Genomic DNA, 13,461 nt, shown 5'->3' on the forward strand with positions numbered 1-13,461 from the left:
TGCCCAGTACATCCTAGTTTGGAACAAGTAATAAGACATGAATGATCATAATCTGCCAAAGAAAAGGCAGGTAGGTGATGTAGTAGGTAGAGAATTAGACCTGGAATCAGGAAGATCTGAGTCTGGATCCTACCTTGGATTTTTAATAGCTGTATGACCGTGGCCAAGTTCTTAACTTCTGTCATCATCAGCTTCATCAACTGTAAAGGACAAGGGTAACAGTAGCATCTACTCCATTGGGTTGTTTTGAAGATCGAATGAGTTACAATGTACTTTGTAAGCCCTAAAGAGACATACAGCTTTATCTGAATCTTAGATAGATGACCTTAGCTTAGTGATTGTTCACAGACAGGTTGAAGTGGGGTGGTGTTAACTAAGTGAGACCACAAGATGTACTCAGAGTATTAAGGGTCTGAGACTTCAGAGAGGGGCTGTCTTCATGGGAATTTATCTGAGACATTGGCAGATTGAGTTTTGGATCCATCTAATGCCACTTAATCTAGTTATTGCTGTGGATTAGTTATTCATTGACTTTTTTTTCTTGAGACAGCTAGGTTATGATCTTTCATTGTGTAAATTGCTTTCACTGGTAAATACACCACATTTGTTTACTTTTGTAGTTTCCATACTTGTGGGTTACTTTGAAGATTTTTTCTCTCTCTAGGATGTGATTTAATAGTAGTTTTTTTCAAATGCAAACTTACCTGCTGGCTAGGCAAGTTCATTCAAATAACTATTGTATCACTGTATTTCAAAATGTCATAGTTTTTAACATTTTTGTTATTTTATTTCTGAAGTCACATTGTATATAAGACTAAAGTACTTTTGGTGAAGTTCAGCTGTGTTGCCCCATAGACTTGTTTTGTGGAAGGGTCGATAAGCTAACATGTTTACATAAAGTACTTTACACATGTCATTGTTATTATCGAACTGTCAGAAATTGCTGTAGTACTGGCTGAATAGCCATCATAGGCATTCAGTTTTTGGAAATTTGGTGTACTCTAATCCTCATAAGGCAAGGCATATTACCTAGATCAGTGGTGTCAAAATCAAATAAATGTGGAGCCACTAATTCATACATAGGGATCCCCGTGGGATGTGCATTGACTTAGTATCAAATTATAATGTAATTTATGTTGTATTTTTATTTACTTATTAAACTGTTTCTCAACTGCATTTTAATCTGATTTCTGCCACATGAGGTGTTGCAGGTCACACGTAGTATGTTTCACACCTGTGGTCTCCATCTGCTCTTTGCTCCTATGACATTCTATTTTGTATTTTGCCAAATTGTGTACACGTGATATTCTTCCTCCTCCTCACAACTCCATTACCCACACAAGTAAACTACAAGGTCCTTAAGAGCTAGGGCTGGTTCATCTGTGTTTTTTTCTATCCGAGGATAATTTCTTATACCTATTAAGGATTTTATTTTATTTAGATTGAACTGAAAAGCAATTGAAAGAAATAAGGGGATCAAAAAGTCTGATCAGAAAAATGAACAAATAGGGAGTTTAAACCTACATTAGAAATAAACAACAACAACAACAACAACAACAACAATAATAGCATTTATATATCCCTTAGTATGTGCCAGGCACTGCACTAAATGCTTCGCAAATATTATTTCATTTGATCCTTACCACAACCCCTGGAGTTAGGTATTATTCTTATCCCCATTTTACAGTTGAGAAAACTGAGGCAAAGAGATGAAGTGACACCCAAGGTTACACATCTGGTAAGTGTGTGAGGCTGGATTTGAACTCAGATCTTCCTGACTGTAAGGCCAGCACTCTATCCACTGCACCACCTGGCTGCCACAATGAATCATATATCTTGCCTAAGGTCACAGTTTAAAAAAAAATAACATGCCATGGGTAAATAAAAAGAGGGAGAGGGACTGGGTGAGGAAATTCCCTCTCTCAGTGCAGGTCAATACCTTCAAGCAACTTAGAGTATTACCAAGAGCACTGACTAGTTAAGTGACTTATTCAGAGTCACACAACCAATATGGATCAGAGGTGGAACTTGAATCCAGGTCTCCCTGGTTTCCAGAACAGCCAACGCCAAAGAGAGAGATAAGACCTTGGTCAACTGTGTGGTATAAGAGAAAGAATCAGGGCCTCAACTTCTTCATCTGTAAAATGAGGGGTTTGGTTAGCAGAGAGGTTGATGGCATATTACATAGAACACTGCTCCTTGAGTCAGGAAGGTGAGTTCAAACCAGCCCAACACTTACAAGTCCTGTCACCCTTAGCAAGTCATAACCCCTGTGTGCCTCAGTTGCTTCATTTATACAATGGAGAAAATAATAATACCTCCCCCAGGGTTGTTGTCTGAATTAAATGGGATATTTGTATAATTATTGTAAACTTTAAAGTGTTATCTTTTCCTGCCCTGTATCTATCATCCTCTTAAAAATCCAGAAAAGCAACTGATGTACGTGAAAGGAAAATTGTAGACTGAAGGGATAGCTTCACAGCCCCTCTACTCTTTGATCCTAAAGGGCCAGTAGTTCATCTCTTTAATAGATGACACTCTGCTAGTCATTGTTAATAGAGCTTCTGATTGTGATTCACCCACAAAAGTTTGCTTGCATAAACAAGGAAACAAGAGATTGGGGAGATGGAGGGAGAAGGGTTGTGAGGAGGAGCATGTGAGTAGATCCTGTCACTTGAAAAGACAATATGACCCATCCCTTTAAAAGGAAAGTAGCATCAGAAAATCCTTCCATCCCATCACCAATGACCTTTCTACTATTCATGAGAAAACTCTTTTCTCTAGAATTTTCCTCAGCGCAATCTTGACATCTTTATTCCTGAAGCTATAGATCAGGGGGTTCAACATGGGCATCACTATGGTATAAAACACAGAGGACACTTTCCCCTGGTCCATGGAGTTGGTAGAAGGCTGCAGATACATGAATGCAGTTGATCCAAAGAATAGAGAAACAGCCATGATATGGGAGCTGCAAGTGCTGAAGGCTTTAGACCTGCCTGCAGTGGACTGGATGCGAAGGATGCTTAAGAGGATAAAAATATAAGAGCTAAGAATAATTAGGGTTGGGACAAGAAAGTTAAATGAACTAAAAGCCAGAAGCACAACTTCATTGATGTAGGTGCTGGAGCAGGAGAGCTTCAGGAGGGGAAGGACATCACAAAAGAAATTATTGACAATATCGTCTTTGCAAAAGTCAATTCTAAGCATGCAGCCTGTGTGAACTGTGGCACCAACCACAGCCATTGTACCCACTCCACCCACTAACCAGAAACACAACTGATAGGACATGATGACATAATATAGTAGAGGGCTATAGATGGCAATATAGCGGTCATATGCCATCACTGCCAACATATGACATTCAGAAATTATAAAAATGATGAAAAAATAGAGCTGAGCCATGCACTCAGGGTAAGAGATGATGTTCTTCTCTGACACAAAGTTCACAAGCATTTTGGGGGTGATGACAGTGGAATGACAGAGGTCAATGAAGGATAGACAACTGAGAAAATAGTACATAGGGGTGTGAAGGTGGGAACTGAGCCCAATTAAGATGATCATTCCCAGGTTCCCTACCAAGGTGACCACATAGATCCCTAGGAAGAGGAAGAAAAGTGGAACCTGGAGCTCTGGTCGATCTGTTAAGCCTGCAATGATAAACTCAGTCACTGCAGAGTAATTTCCCTTCTCTGGATGGTGGATCTGTGGGATTGAAAAAGAAGTAGCACATTAGAGAGGATTTCTCCCCTCCCTCCCTCCCTCCACACACAAAGGATGTTTACACAGAATGGGCAGCTCTAAATCCTGGAATCCAGGACTGTTTTGGTCGTGGGGCCTTTTCCTTATTCTTTTCCTTATTCTACCCAAGGGATGAATATATTATTGCTACAGACAGTTGAATCTGTTGACAACAATGAGAACTCAGAGATGAAAGAAAGGATGACTTCCAGCTATCTATTTGTCTATTTGCTGGGGTCCTCATCTATCTAGCTATTGTTCACATTTCTGAAACTCTACACAGAAACAACCTTTGCTGGACATTAAAGGCACCTGATCTCCATCCAGATGGGAGCCATGACTTCAGCCACTTTTTCAGAGAAAAGAAAACAGATTCTTGGGGAGAGTCAATTATTGTCAGTAGTCATTCAATGAAAACACAAGAGCCTTCTCTGTTGAAGCAGATATCCCGTGAGGGTAGTGAAGCTTCTATGGTTCCCAGTATCTCTGGATATTTCTCTCTTCCCCGTAGATGTATTTCCAGTTCTATGCTACTCAGGATTAGGAATGGGCCAATAAAACAAAGAAGTGAGATTTCATGAAGGACTTGGCTCCAGTAATGGTGAATTAGGTAGAAAGGATCAGGGCTGTTGAATTAAGGTACTCACCCTCCACTGCTGGATCTTCATTGAGTCTTTGGAACAAGTAGCAGTGAAGTCAGGAATAAATATCTTCATAGACCCTTCTGCTTCCTTTTGTTCTGTTGAAATACAAGCGTGGTGTTTAATTTTTTAGCTGCCCTAGGAGTTCCAACAGATGAAAAAAAATTTTTTTTATTACTTCAACTCATTGGTTCTCTCTAACTTTAGGATAGAAAATATCATCTCTTAATCTCACTGTAACTGCTGCTTGATGGGGTATTAGAGATTTATTATTAATGGATAATTTCCAGGGACCTTATTAGAAACTCACAGTTTGCCCAATGTCTCACCTCACCAGGGATCCAGGCTCTTTTGGGAATAAATTGTTGTTTTCCACCATGTTCCATAGTCACCCTTCCTCCCACCACCCAACAGCTCAGCCCTAGCCAGGAAGCTTTATTAGCTCCTTGCATATTTAGTCAGTTTCGTTATGGAGTAGTCTTTTTCTCATACTCTCATAAGTTCTGGAGGTGAGAGTCAAACAGATCAGATGCTCAGATACCTAAGTTCATAACTAGATGGTATCCAGAAGTATAATATTTCTGTGGATTTTGACATGGAAAATTTTTAAAAATCCTAATTTTATTTTTTTGGGAAAAATGTAACTGAAGAAAATGAAAAAATGTTCTATACTATTTTGTTTAAGCTCTTTTAGAATTTTAATGTCAATGGTAATTTCAAGAAATAAACCATTCATTTATACATTAGTTTGCTCACAAAGTGTTCACAGTTTTCTTTACTATATCATTCATTTCATTTGTATAAGGAGTTCCAAGTAGAATAACACCCTTTATCTTACAGTAAAGAAGCTTGCTCTGCAATCTTCCAAGTGGACCTCTAGTTCCTGACCCTGTGCCTCACTAAGTGGAGAGAGCCCATTATACAGAACAAGCTTTAAACCTTAACCTCCCATTTTCTTGCTGTGCTATAGAGCAGAAGTGCCAAATGTAAAGCTGCAACACTTCCTAGGGCATAGGAGCTAAGTTAAAATGTAATTGGGAAATATTTCATGAAATTGTTAAAAATACAATAGAACATGAAAATGTTACCATGTTGTTTTCTAGGTAAATATGCTGCCCACAATGATCCTTTTGTATAGTGTAATCGTCCTTACTTTAATTTGAATTTGATGCCACTGCTATAGAGGGCCACCACTGTTGACATGGCTCCTCCCAACTGACCTCAGTCTCTCACCTTGGGTCCATTCTGATTGATATCAGCTCACTACATCTAGCTGACTCCCAATATCAGATAGTTCTATCTGCCTACCACGCCACTGTGCCCTTGAATAATCCCCTAAAACCTGTTTTCCACAATTTATTCCGGGAACAGAAGTCAAATCAATGTTACTGTTGCTTCTGGAAAGGGTGGATCATTTGATCCTCTGACTCTGCTCACCATCCCTGTTATTTCTCAAGACAAAATTCCTCTCCCTGGCCAATACTTCCCCACAGGTATTGTATTCCTGATTTGAATGTAACTTCTTCGAGTGTTAGGACTATTATCCGTTCACATCTGTATCTCCAGTACTTGGCACAGTGCCTAGTATATAGCTATTGCTTAATAAATCCTTTTTCATTCATTTTAATCTTAGAGAATTTCTGGATACACTGAGAGGTTAAGTAATTTGCCATAAACATAAGCCCAATATATGTTGGAGTAAAACTTGAACCTAAGATTCCAGACCCTGAGACTAACTCTCTATCCATTATATTATGCTGTCAGTTGTGTTTGATATATTGATTTTTAAAGTAGTTAAACCAAATTATATTTAAAAGTTAAATGTAATAATTGAATGATATAGACATGTATAATTTATCCTTGAATGTTTTTTAGACAAATGGCCCTGAAAGTTTTTGAAATGTGGCTCTGTTAAGTGCTCGCTGAAGCTTCAGAAGACCTGGTTTGCAGTTGCATACCTGAGAATTAAAACATTTATTACTTTGGGCAATTCACCTAATCCCTCTGGGCTTCCCATTACTCATCTGCAATAAAAAGGGAGTTAGACTAGAGAGCCTCTGAAGGACCTTCTCCTGCCTCTATAGGCAGGATCCTAAGATCCTCTGATCTTGGAATTTTTATTCTTGCTTACTTGAGAAAAGCAAACAAACACTTGAGAAGAGAAGGCACCATAAAGAAGATGAAAGAAGAAAAAAGTATTGGATTTTTGTCTGTCCTCCACTTTATCAAGCAGCTAAAGAAAAATATCTGAGGAAAAATATCTGAAAAAAATATTTTAAGACATTTTTTACAATACACAAAGGAGACCCCTTTTCTAAGCATGTGACAGGAAGTAGCTGTCCTGATTGTGGGCAGGTATATAGAGAGAAAGAGTAGGATTAAGTTTTGATTTTTACATGTGTAGCAGAGGTAAGAAGCAGGCTGCATACCCCAAATGACCATTTCTGGTGGGCTGAAGGGAGGATATGCAGGTTATAGCTAACTTGCTTCTAGTCCACTATGTTGAAGATAAGAGAGGTTTAATTCTGGTCATTCACATGGTTTTGCAATAAGAGGTGACAAAGAACCCCCTCAATGGCTGCTGACCTGGAAGGGCTGATGAGCTTTAAAAAGAAGAGAAAACTTTGGTCTGAGGCTTCTTGATTGATTTCTGTAGGTAATATGATTCCAACGAAGGATGGAGAAGGATGGTCCTTTCTCTACCCTAAAATCATGATCACCTTGCTTCCACTCACCGTGTCAGGTATGGACTCAATTACCCTGGCTTGTACATAGGATCCATGGTGGCCAGTGAACTTTTGTGTTTGTTTTCTCCTGATCTTAGATGAATGACCCTGAGATAGACTTTCCCTGAAGTTCTTGAGAGTACAAAAAATCTGGAGGTGCCATTAAATATTCCATTGACAGAGCCAAATGGCTATTATGATGGTGCCCACCATAGCAACAGTGGCTAATTGTAAGGGAAGCATCTGCTTTGGAAAGAAAAACAAATAGCTTAGCTGTTTGATCAGAGAGTGCTTAATGCAGAGATGAAATTGAAATACCTAATAAGCAGTGTTTTATAATTGTTGTATAATCTTATGACTCTTTAAATATTATCACCCTGATTATTGTCAGAGCTATAACTAGCTACTTAATCAATGTTGGTACCATAAAGAATGCTAGTTAAGAGTGTGATTTTTACATGGTTAGCATCCTCTCTCTGTAGAGAATAAACAACTGTCTTGTACTTGGTTTATATCAGACATTGAGTGTCCTTTTTCCCTATGCTTTTGAGAAATCTCTTAATCTTCTGAGTCATAGCCATTACAACAATTATCATCTTTCTCCAGGGAAGGAGTTTAATGAACCAATGAATAATGTGTAAAAAGACAACTTGATTCCTTTCCTCAGAGTTCCTCTAGTACTTAAGTTGGTGCAGAGCTATATGACTGGGTCCAGGAGAGTGAGGGGCAGATATCTTTGTCCTGTATTCACAGCAGTGATGCTTCCATGTTAAACAAGATGGTATGTAATCTCAACCATTTGTTCATGAATTTGCTATGAATTAAAATGACTTTTCCATATGGTTGCATCTACTCCTATATTCTCTATTTATCACTGTATGATCGTTAATTAATGAATAAAGAAATATGTATTCAAAGTGAATTATGTGCTCAACAAAGAACTAAGAGGGATTAACTAGAAATATACCATCTGGCCTCTGTCCAAGAGAAGAATAAAATCTATTATAAAGATTAGGCTAATATTGTTGGGACACAGCAAAATACTGTAAAATTGTGTGTTAAAAAAAGTAAGAACCTTGTCATATGTGGGAGAATCCAAGGAAGACTTCATGGAGAAGGTAAAATTTAATTTGTGCCTTGAAGAGTAGATAAAATATGGACATTCAGAACACAGAAAAGAAAGTAATCCTGGTGATAGGAACAAAATAAGCATTGGCAAGTAGGTATAAGCCATTACTCATTATGAAAACTCAGAAATTAATCATGCCCATAGCTTGCAGTAAAATTAAGCATGTTACTCAGGAGGAAGACCATTCTAGAAGAAGTGCTGACATTTGAAAGGAGTTTAGGGTTTGTGGGAAAAAAATCATCTTACTGACAAGACAGATCAAGTGGGTCACTCAGATCAAAAGATCATTGTGTGTATCATTGTAATGGAATATCATTGTGTAAGAAATGACGAAATGTATAGTTCAGGAAAACCTGAGAAGACTTATGTGAACTGATACAATGTGAAGAGAGAAGAAGTATTACAATTATTCAGCCATTCCTCAATGGACAAGAATCCGCTGATTAACCTATCTATTTTTTAACCAGTACCACATTGTTTTGATGGTAACAGCTCTGTAGAATAGTTTTGAGATTTGATATTGCTAAGTCCCCTTCCTTCCGGCCTTTTAAATTATTTCCCTTGAGATTCTTGCATATCCTTTAATTTTGTAAGAAATTGATGTTGAGAGGCAGAGCCAAAGACAATGGAGAAAAGGCAGGGACTTGGCTGAGCTCTCCCAAATTCCCCTCCCAATACCTTCAAAATAATACCTCAATGCAAATTCTGGAGTGGCATAATCAGTAAAATGTTGAGGTGAAACAATTTTCCAGCCTGTGACAACTTAGAAGGTCGGCAGGAAAGGTGTGTCTCACCAGGGTGAGAGCAGAGTGCAGTGCAGTGCAGGCTGTACCAGTACAGACTGGGCCCCAGCAAAATACTGTAAAATTATGTGTTAAAAAAAGTAAGAACCTTGTCATATGTGGGAGAATCCAAGGAAGACTTCATGGAGAAGGTAAAATTTAATTTGTGCCTTGAAGAGTAGATAAAATATGGACATTCAGAACACAGAAAAGAAAGTAATCCCGGTGATAGGAACAAAATAAGCATTGGCAAGTAGGTATAAGCCATTACTCATTATGAAAACTCAGAAATTAATCATGCCCATAGCTTGCAGTAAAGTTAAGCATGTTACTCAGGAGGAAGACCATTCTAGAAGAAGTGCTGACATTTGAAAGGAGTTTAGGGTTTGTGGGAAAAAAATCATCTTACTGACAAGACAGATCAAGTGGGTTACTCAAGTCAAAAGATCATTTTTTGTATCACCGTAATGGAATATCATTGTGTAAGAAATGACGAAATGTATAGTTCAGGAAAACCTGAGAAGACTTATGTGAACTGATACAATGTGAAGAGAGAAGAAGTATTACAATTATTCAGCCATTCCTCAATGGACAAGAATCCGCTGATTAACCAGTACCACATTGTTTTGATGGTAACAGCTCTGTAGAATAGTTTTGAGATTTGATATTGCTAAGTCCCCTTCCTTCCGGCCTTTTAAATTATTTCCCTTGAGATTCTTGCATATCCTTTAATTTTGTAAGAAATTGATGTTGAGAGGCAGAGCCAAAGACAATGGAGAAAAGGCAGGGACTTGGCTGAGCTCTCCCAAATTCCCCTCCCAATACCTTCAAAATAATACCTCAATGCAAATTCTGGAGTGGCATAATCAGTAAAATGTTGAGGTGAAACAATTTTCCAGCCTGTGACAACTTAGAAGGTCGGCAGGAAAGGTGTGTCTCACCAGGGTGAGAGCAGAGTGCAGTGCAGTGCAGGCTGTACCAGTACAGACTGGGCCCCAGCAAACCAGGAGCGGGCCTTGGGAGTGATTGAATCAGCAGCTTCAGTACCTTCCAGAGCTCTCAGTCCACAAGTGGTAAGAGGGTCAGACAACTGATTAGAAAGAGATTACAAGGTTCTGTTTGTTAGCATTGTGGGCAGGACTCTTTTGCGTTGCCCGTATTCAGATCTGGGCTGCAGTCCTGGGTGGCCGTCCCAGCATAAGGAGGAGCAATAGCACAGGCGTGGGCACCCTGGGTACAATTCCAGGGCAGAAAAGAGTGCTTTTTGGTTACTCACAGACAGGAGCACAGTCCAGGAGAGTAGCAAACACACCTTTCCTTAGATCATCCCACTTTGGAAAAACTGAATACTTACAGACCCCCCAAAGTTAGCTCTGAAAACAGCTGCCCACAAAACCCATAAATCTTTGGAAGCAGAGCCCCACTTAAGCATATAGTTAAAAGTCAAAAAATTAGCTGAAAAATGAACAACAGAAAAAATTCTTATTATAGAAAGTTGCTATGGTGACAAGGAAGATCCAAACACAGTCAGAATACACCAAAGTCAAAACTGCTACATCCGAAACCTTGATCTTTTGTTCTTTCAGATGAATTTTGTTATTTTTCCTAGCTCTGCAAAACAATTTTTTGGTAGTTTGATTGGTATGGCACTACTGTACCAATAAGTAAATTTTACCATAAGTAAATTAATTTAGCTAGAATTGTCATTTTTATTATATTGACTTGGCCTACTCTTGAGCAGTTGATATTTTTCCGCTTGTTTAGATCTGACTTTATTTGTGTGAAAAGTGTTTTGCAATTGTGTTTATATAGTTCCTGGATTTGCCTTGGCAGGTAGACTCCCAAATATTTTATATTGTGAATAGTTATTTTTAATGGAATTTCTCTACCTCTTGCTGCTGGGCTTTAATGGTAATATATAGGGAAGCTGATGATTTATATGGCCTTATGTTATATCCTACAACTTTGCTAAAGTTGTTAATTGTTTTTTAAAAATTAGCTAAATTATTTTTAGTTTTCCACATTCATTTCTGTAAGATTTTGAGTTCTAAATTTTCTCCCACTTTTCCTCCTCCCCCCCATCTTATGCAATATGATATAGGTTTTACATATATATTCATATTAAACATATTTTCACTTTAGTTATGCTGTAAAGAGGAATTTGAACCAATGGGAGGAACCATGAGAAAAATGAAACAAAAAAAGAGAGCAAATAGTATGCTTCATTTTGCAGTCAGACTCCATAGTTATTTTTCTAGATGTGGATAGCATTTTCCATCATGAGTCTTTTGGAGTTGTCTTAGATCCTTGCATTGCTGAGAAGAGCTAAGTCTATCAAAGTATGTCTTTGCACAATGTTGCTGTTACTGTGTACAATATGTCCTGGTTCTACTCACTCCACTCAGCATCAGTTCATGTAAATCTTTCCAGGTTTTTTCTGAAGTCCACCTGCTCATCATTTCTTATGGAACAATAGTATTTTATTACATTTATATGCCACAACATGTTCAACCATTCCCCAACTAATAGGCATCACCTCAATTTCAAATTCTTGGCCACCACAAAAAGAGTTGCTACAAATATTTTTGTGCATTTGGGTCCTTTCCCCATTTTTATGATCTCTTTGGTATACAGAACTAGAAGTGGTATTGCTGGGTCAAAAGGTATTCATAGTTTTATAGCCCTTTGAACATAGTTCCAAATTGCTCTCTAGAATGATTTGATCAGTTCACAACTCCACCAGCAATGCATTAGTGTTCCAGTTTTCCCACATCTCCAACATTTATCATTTTCCTGTTTTTTCATGTTAACCAATCCGAGAGGTGTCATGTGGCACTTCAGAGTTGTTTTGATTTGCATTTCTCTAATCAGTAGAGATTTAGAGCATTTTTTTCATATGACAATAGATAGTTTTATTTTCTTCATCTGAAAACTGCCTCTTCATATCTTTTGACCATTTGCCAATTGGGGAATGACTTGTATTATAAATTTGGTGCAGTTCTCTATATATTTGAGAAATGAGTTGTTTATCAAAAACACTGGCTGTAAAAATTGTTTCCTAGCTTTCTGCTTCCCTTCTAATCTTGTTTACATTGAATTTGTTTGTGCAAAACCTTTTTAACTTAATGTAATCAAAATTATTCATTTTGCATTTCATAATATCCGCTGTCTCTTGTTTGTTCGTAAACTCTTCCATTCTCCATAAATCTGTCAGGTAAACTATTCCTTGCTCTCCTAGTTTGCTTATTTAATCAGCCTTTATATCTAAATTGTGCACCCATTTTGACTTTATTTTGGTATATGGTGTAAGATATTGGTCTATGGCTAGTTCTTGCCATGCTATTTTCCAGTTTTCCCACCAGTTTTTGTTAAATAGTGAGTTCTTAGCTAGTAGTAAGCGGTTTTGATGATTGCTGCTTTATAATACAATTTAAGATCTGGTGTGGCTAGGCCACCTTCTCTGCATTTCTTTTAATTAATTCCTTTGATATTCCTGGATTCCCTGAATTCCCTGGATCTTTTGTTCTTCCAAATGAATTTTGTTATTATTTTTTCTAGCTCTATAGAACAATTTTTTTTGGTAATTTTATTGGTGTGGCACTGAATAAGTAAATTAATTTAGATAGAATTTTCATTTTTATTATATTATCTCGGCCTACCCATGAGCAGTTGATATTTTACCAGCTATTTAGATCCAACTTTGTTTGTGTGAAAAATGTTTTGTAATTGTGATCATAGAATTCCTGGGTTTGTCTTGGCAGGTAGACTCCCAAATGTTTTGTAACATCTACAGTAACTTTAAATGGAATTTCTCTTTCTATCTCTTGATGTGGGGCTTTGTTAGTAACATAAAAATGCCAATGATTTATATGGGTTTATTTTATATCCTGCAACTTTGCTAAAGTTGTTCATTATTTCAAGTAATTTTTACCTGATTCCCTAGGATTCCTTAAATATATCATCAGGAAATTACTGTAGTACCAGGCCAGATAGCCATCTTGGCCATTCAGTTATTGGAAATTTGGTGAGCCCTAATCCTCATAAGGCAAGGCTGGTCTATGGCTTGAATTCATGAATTCTGAGCTGCAGAAGGGTTAAAACCACTTGGATGTCTGCTCTAAGTTCCTTGCTAATATGATGATCCTCTGAGAGCAGAGGGCCACTAGATGGCCTAAGGAGGGGTGAGTCATCTTAGATTTGGAAAAAATGGAGCAGGTTAAATATTCCATGCAAATCAGCACTAGAATGGATTTGGCCGCTGCACTTCCAGCCAGGGTTGAAAAAAAAGCCTTACTAGAATTCTGAGGTTAGTGCTAGCCAGGAAGAACACGTTCAAAACAATAAAAACTTATGCAATACAAATGTTAATGTATTCTTGGAACAGTAAAATGGGTAAGGTTTTGGAAGTATCTTAACAAAAACTGTACAATATCCATAAAACACCC

The 13,461-nt window shown here is 37.8% G+C and overlaps 1 protein-coding gene across 3 annotated transcripts; it reads right to left on the reverse strand.

Annotated features, from left to right (window-relative positions):
• Positions 1-2,760: 2,760 nt before the first annotated feature.
• Positions 2,761-11,808, reverse strand: LOC110218104 (olfactory receptor 8G50-like). Of its 3 annotated transcripts, none has more exons than XM_021000640.1 (2): positions 11,797-11,808; positions 2,761-3,684 (listed from the first exon to the last, which is right to left on the reverse strand). In XM_021000640.1, the coding sequence occupies exons 1-2, from the start codon at positions 11,803-11,805 to the stop codon at positions 2,761-2,763; spliced, it is 933 nt and encodes a 310-aa protein (XP_020856299.1). In that variant the 5' UTR covers positions 11,806-11,808. The 3 variants fall into 3 exon arrangements, with proteins under 3 accessions (XP_020856299.1, XP_020856298.1, XP_078002634.1); XM_021000639.1 differs by lacking the exon at positions 11,797-11,808 and adding an exon at positions 10,408-10,416; XM_078146508.1 differs by lacking the exon at positions 11,797-11,808 and adding an exon at positions 8,608-8,626 and having other exon boundaries at positions 2,761-3,668.
• Between the last annotated feature and the right edge of the window lie 1,653 nt (positions 11,809-13,461).

Source organism: Phascolarctos cinereus, unplaced genomic scaffold, assembly GCF_003287225.1.
Source record: "Phascolarctos cinereus isolate Bilbo 61053 unplaced genomic scaffold, phaCin_HiC Scaffold_726;HRSCAF=1367, whole genome shotgun sequence".
In the NCBI taxonomy this organism is placed as follows: Eukaryota; Metazoa; Chordata; class Mammalia; order Diprotodontia; family Phascolarctidae; genus Phascolarctos; species Phascolarctos cinereus.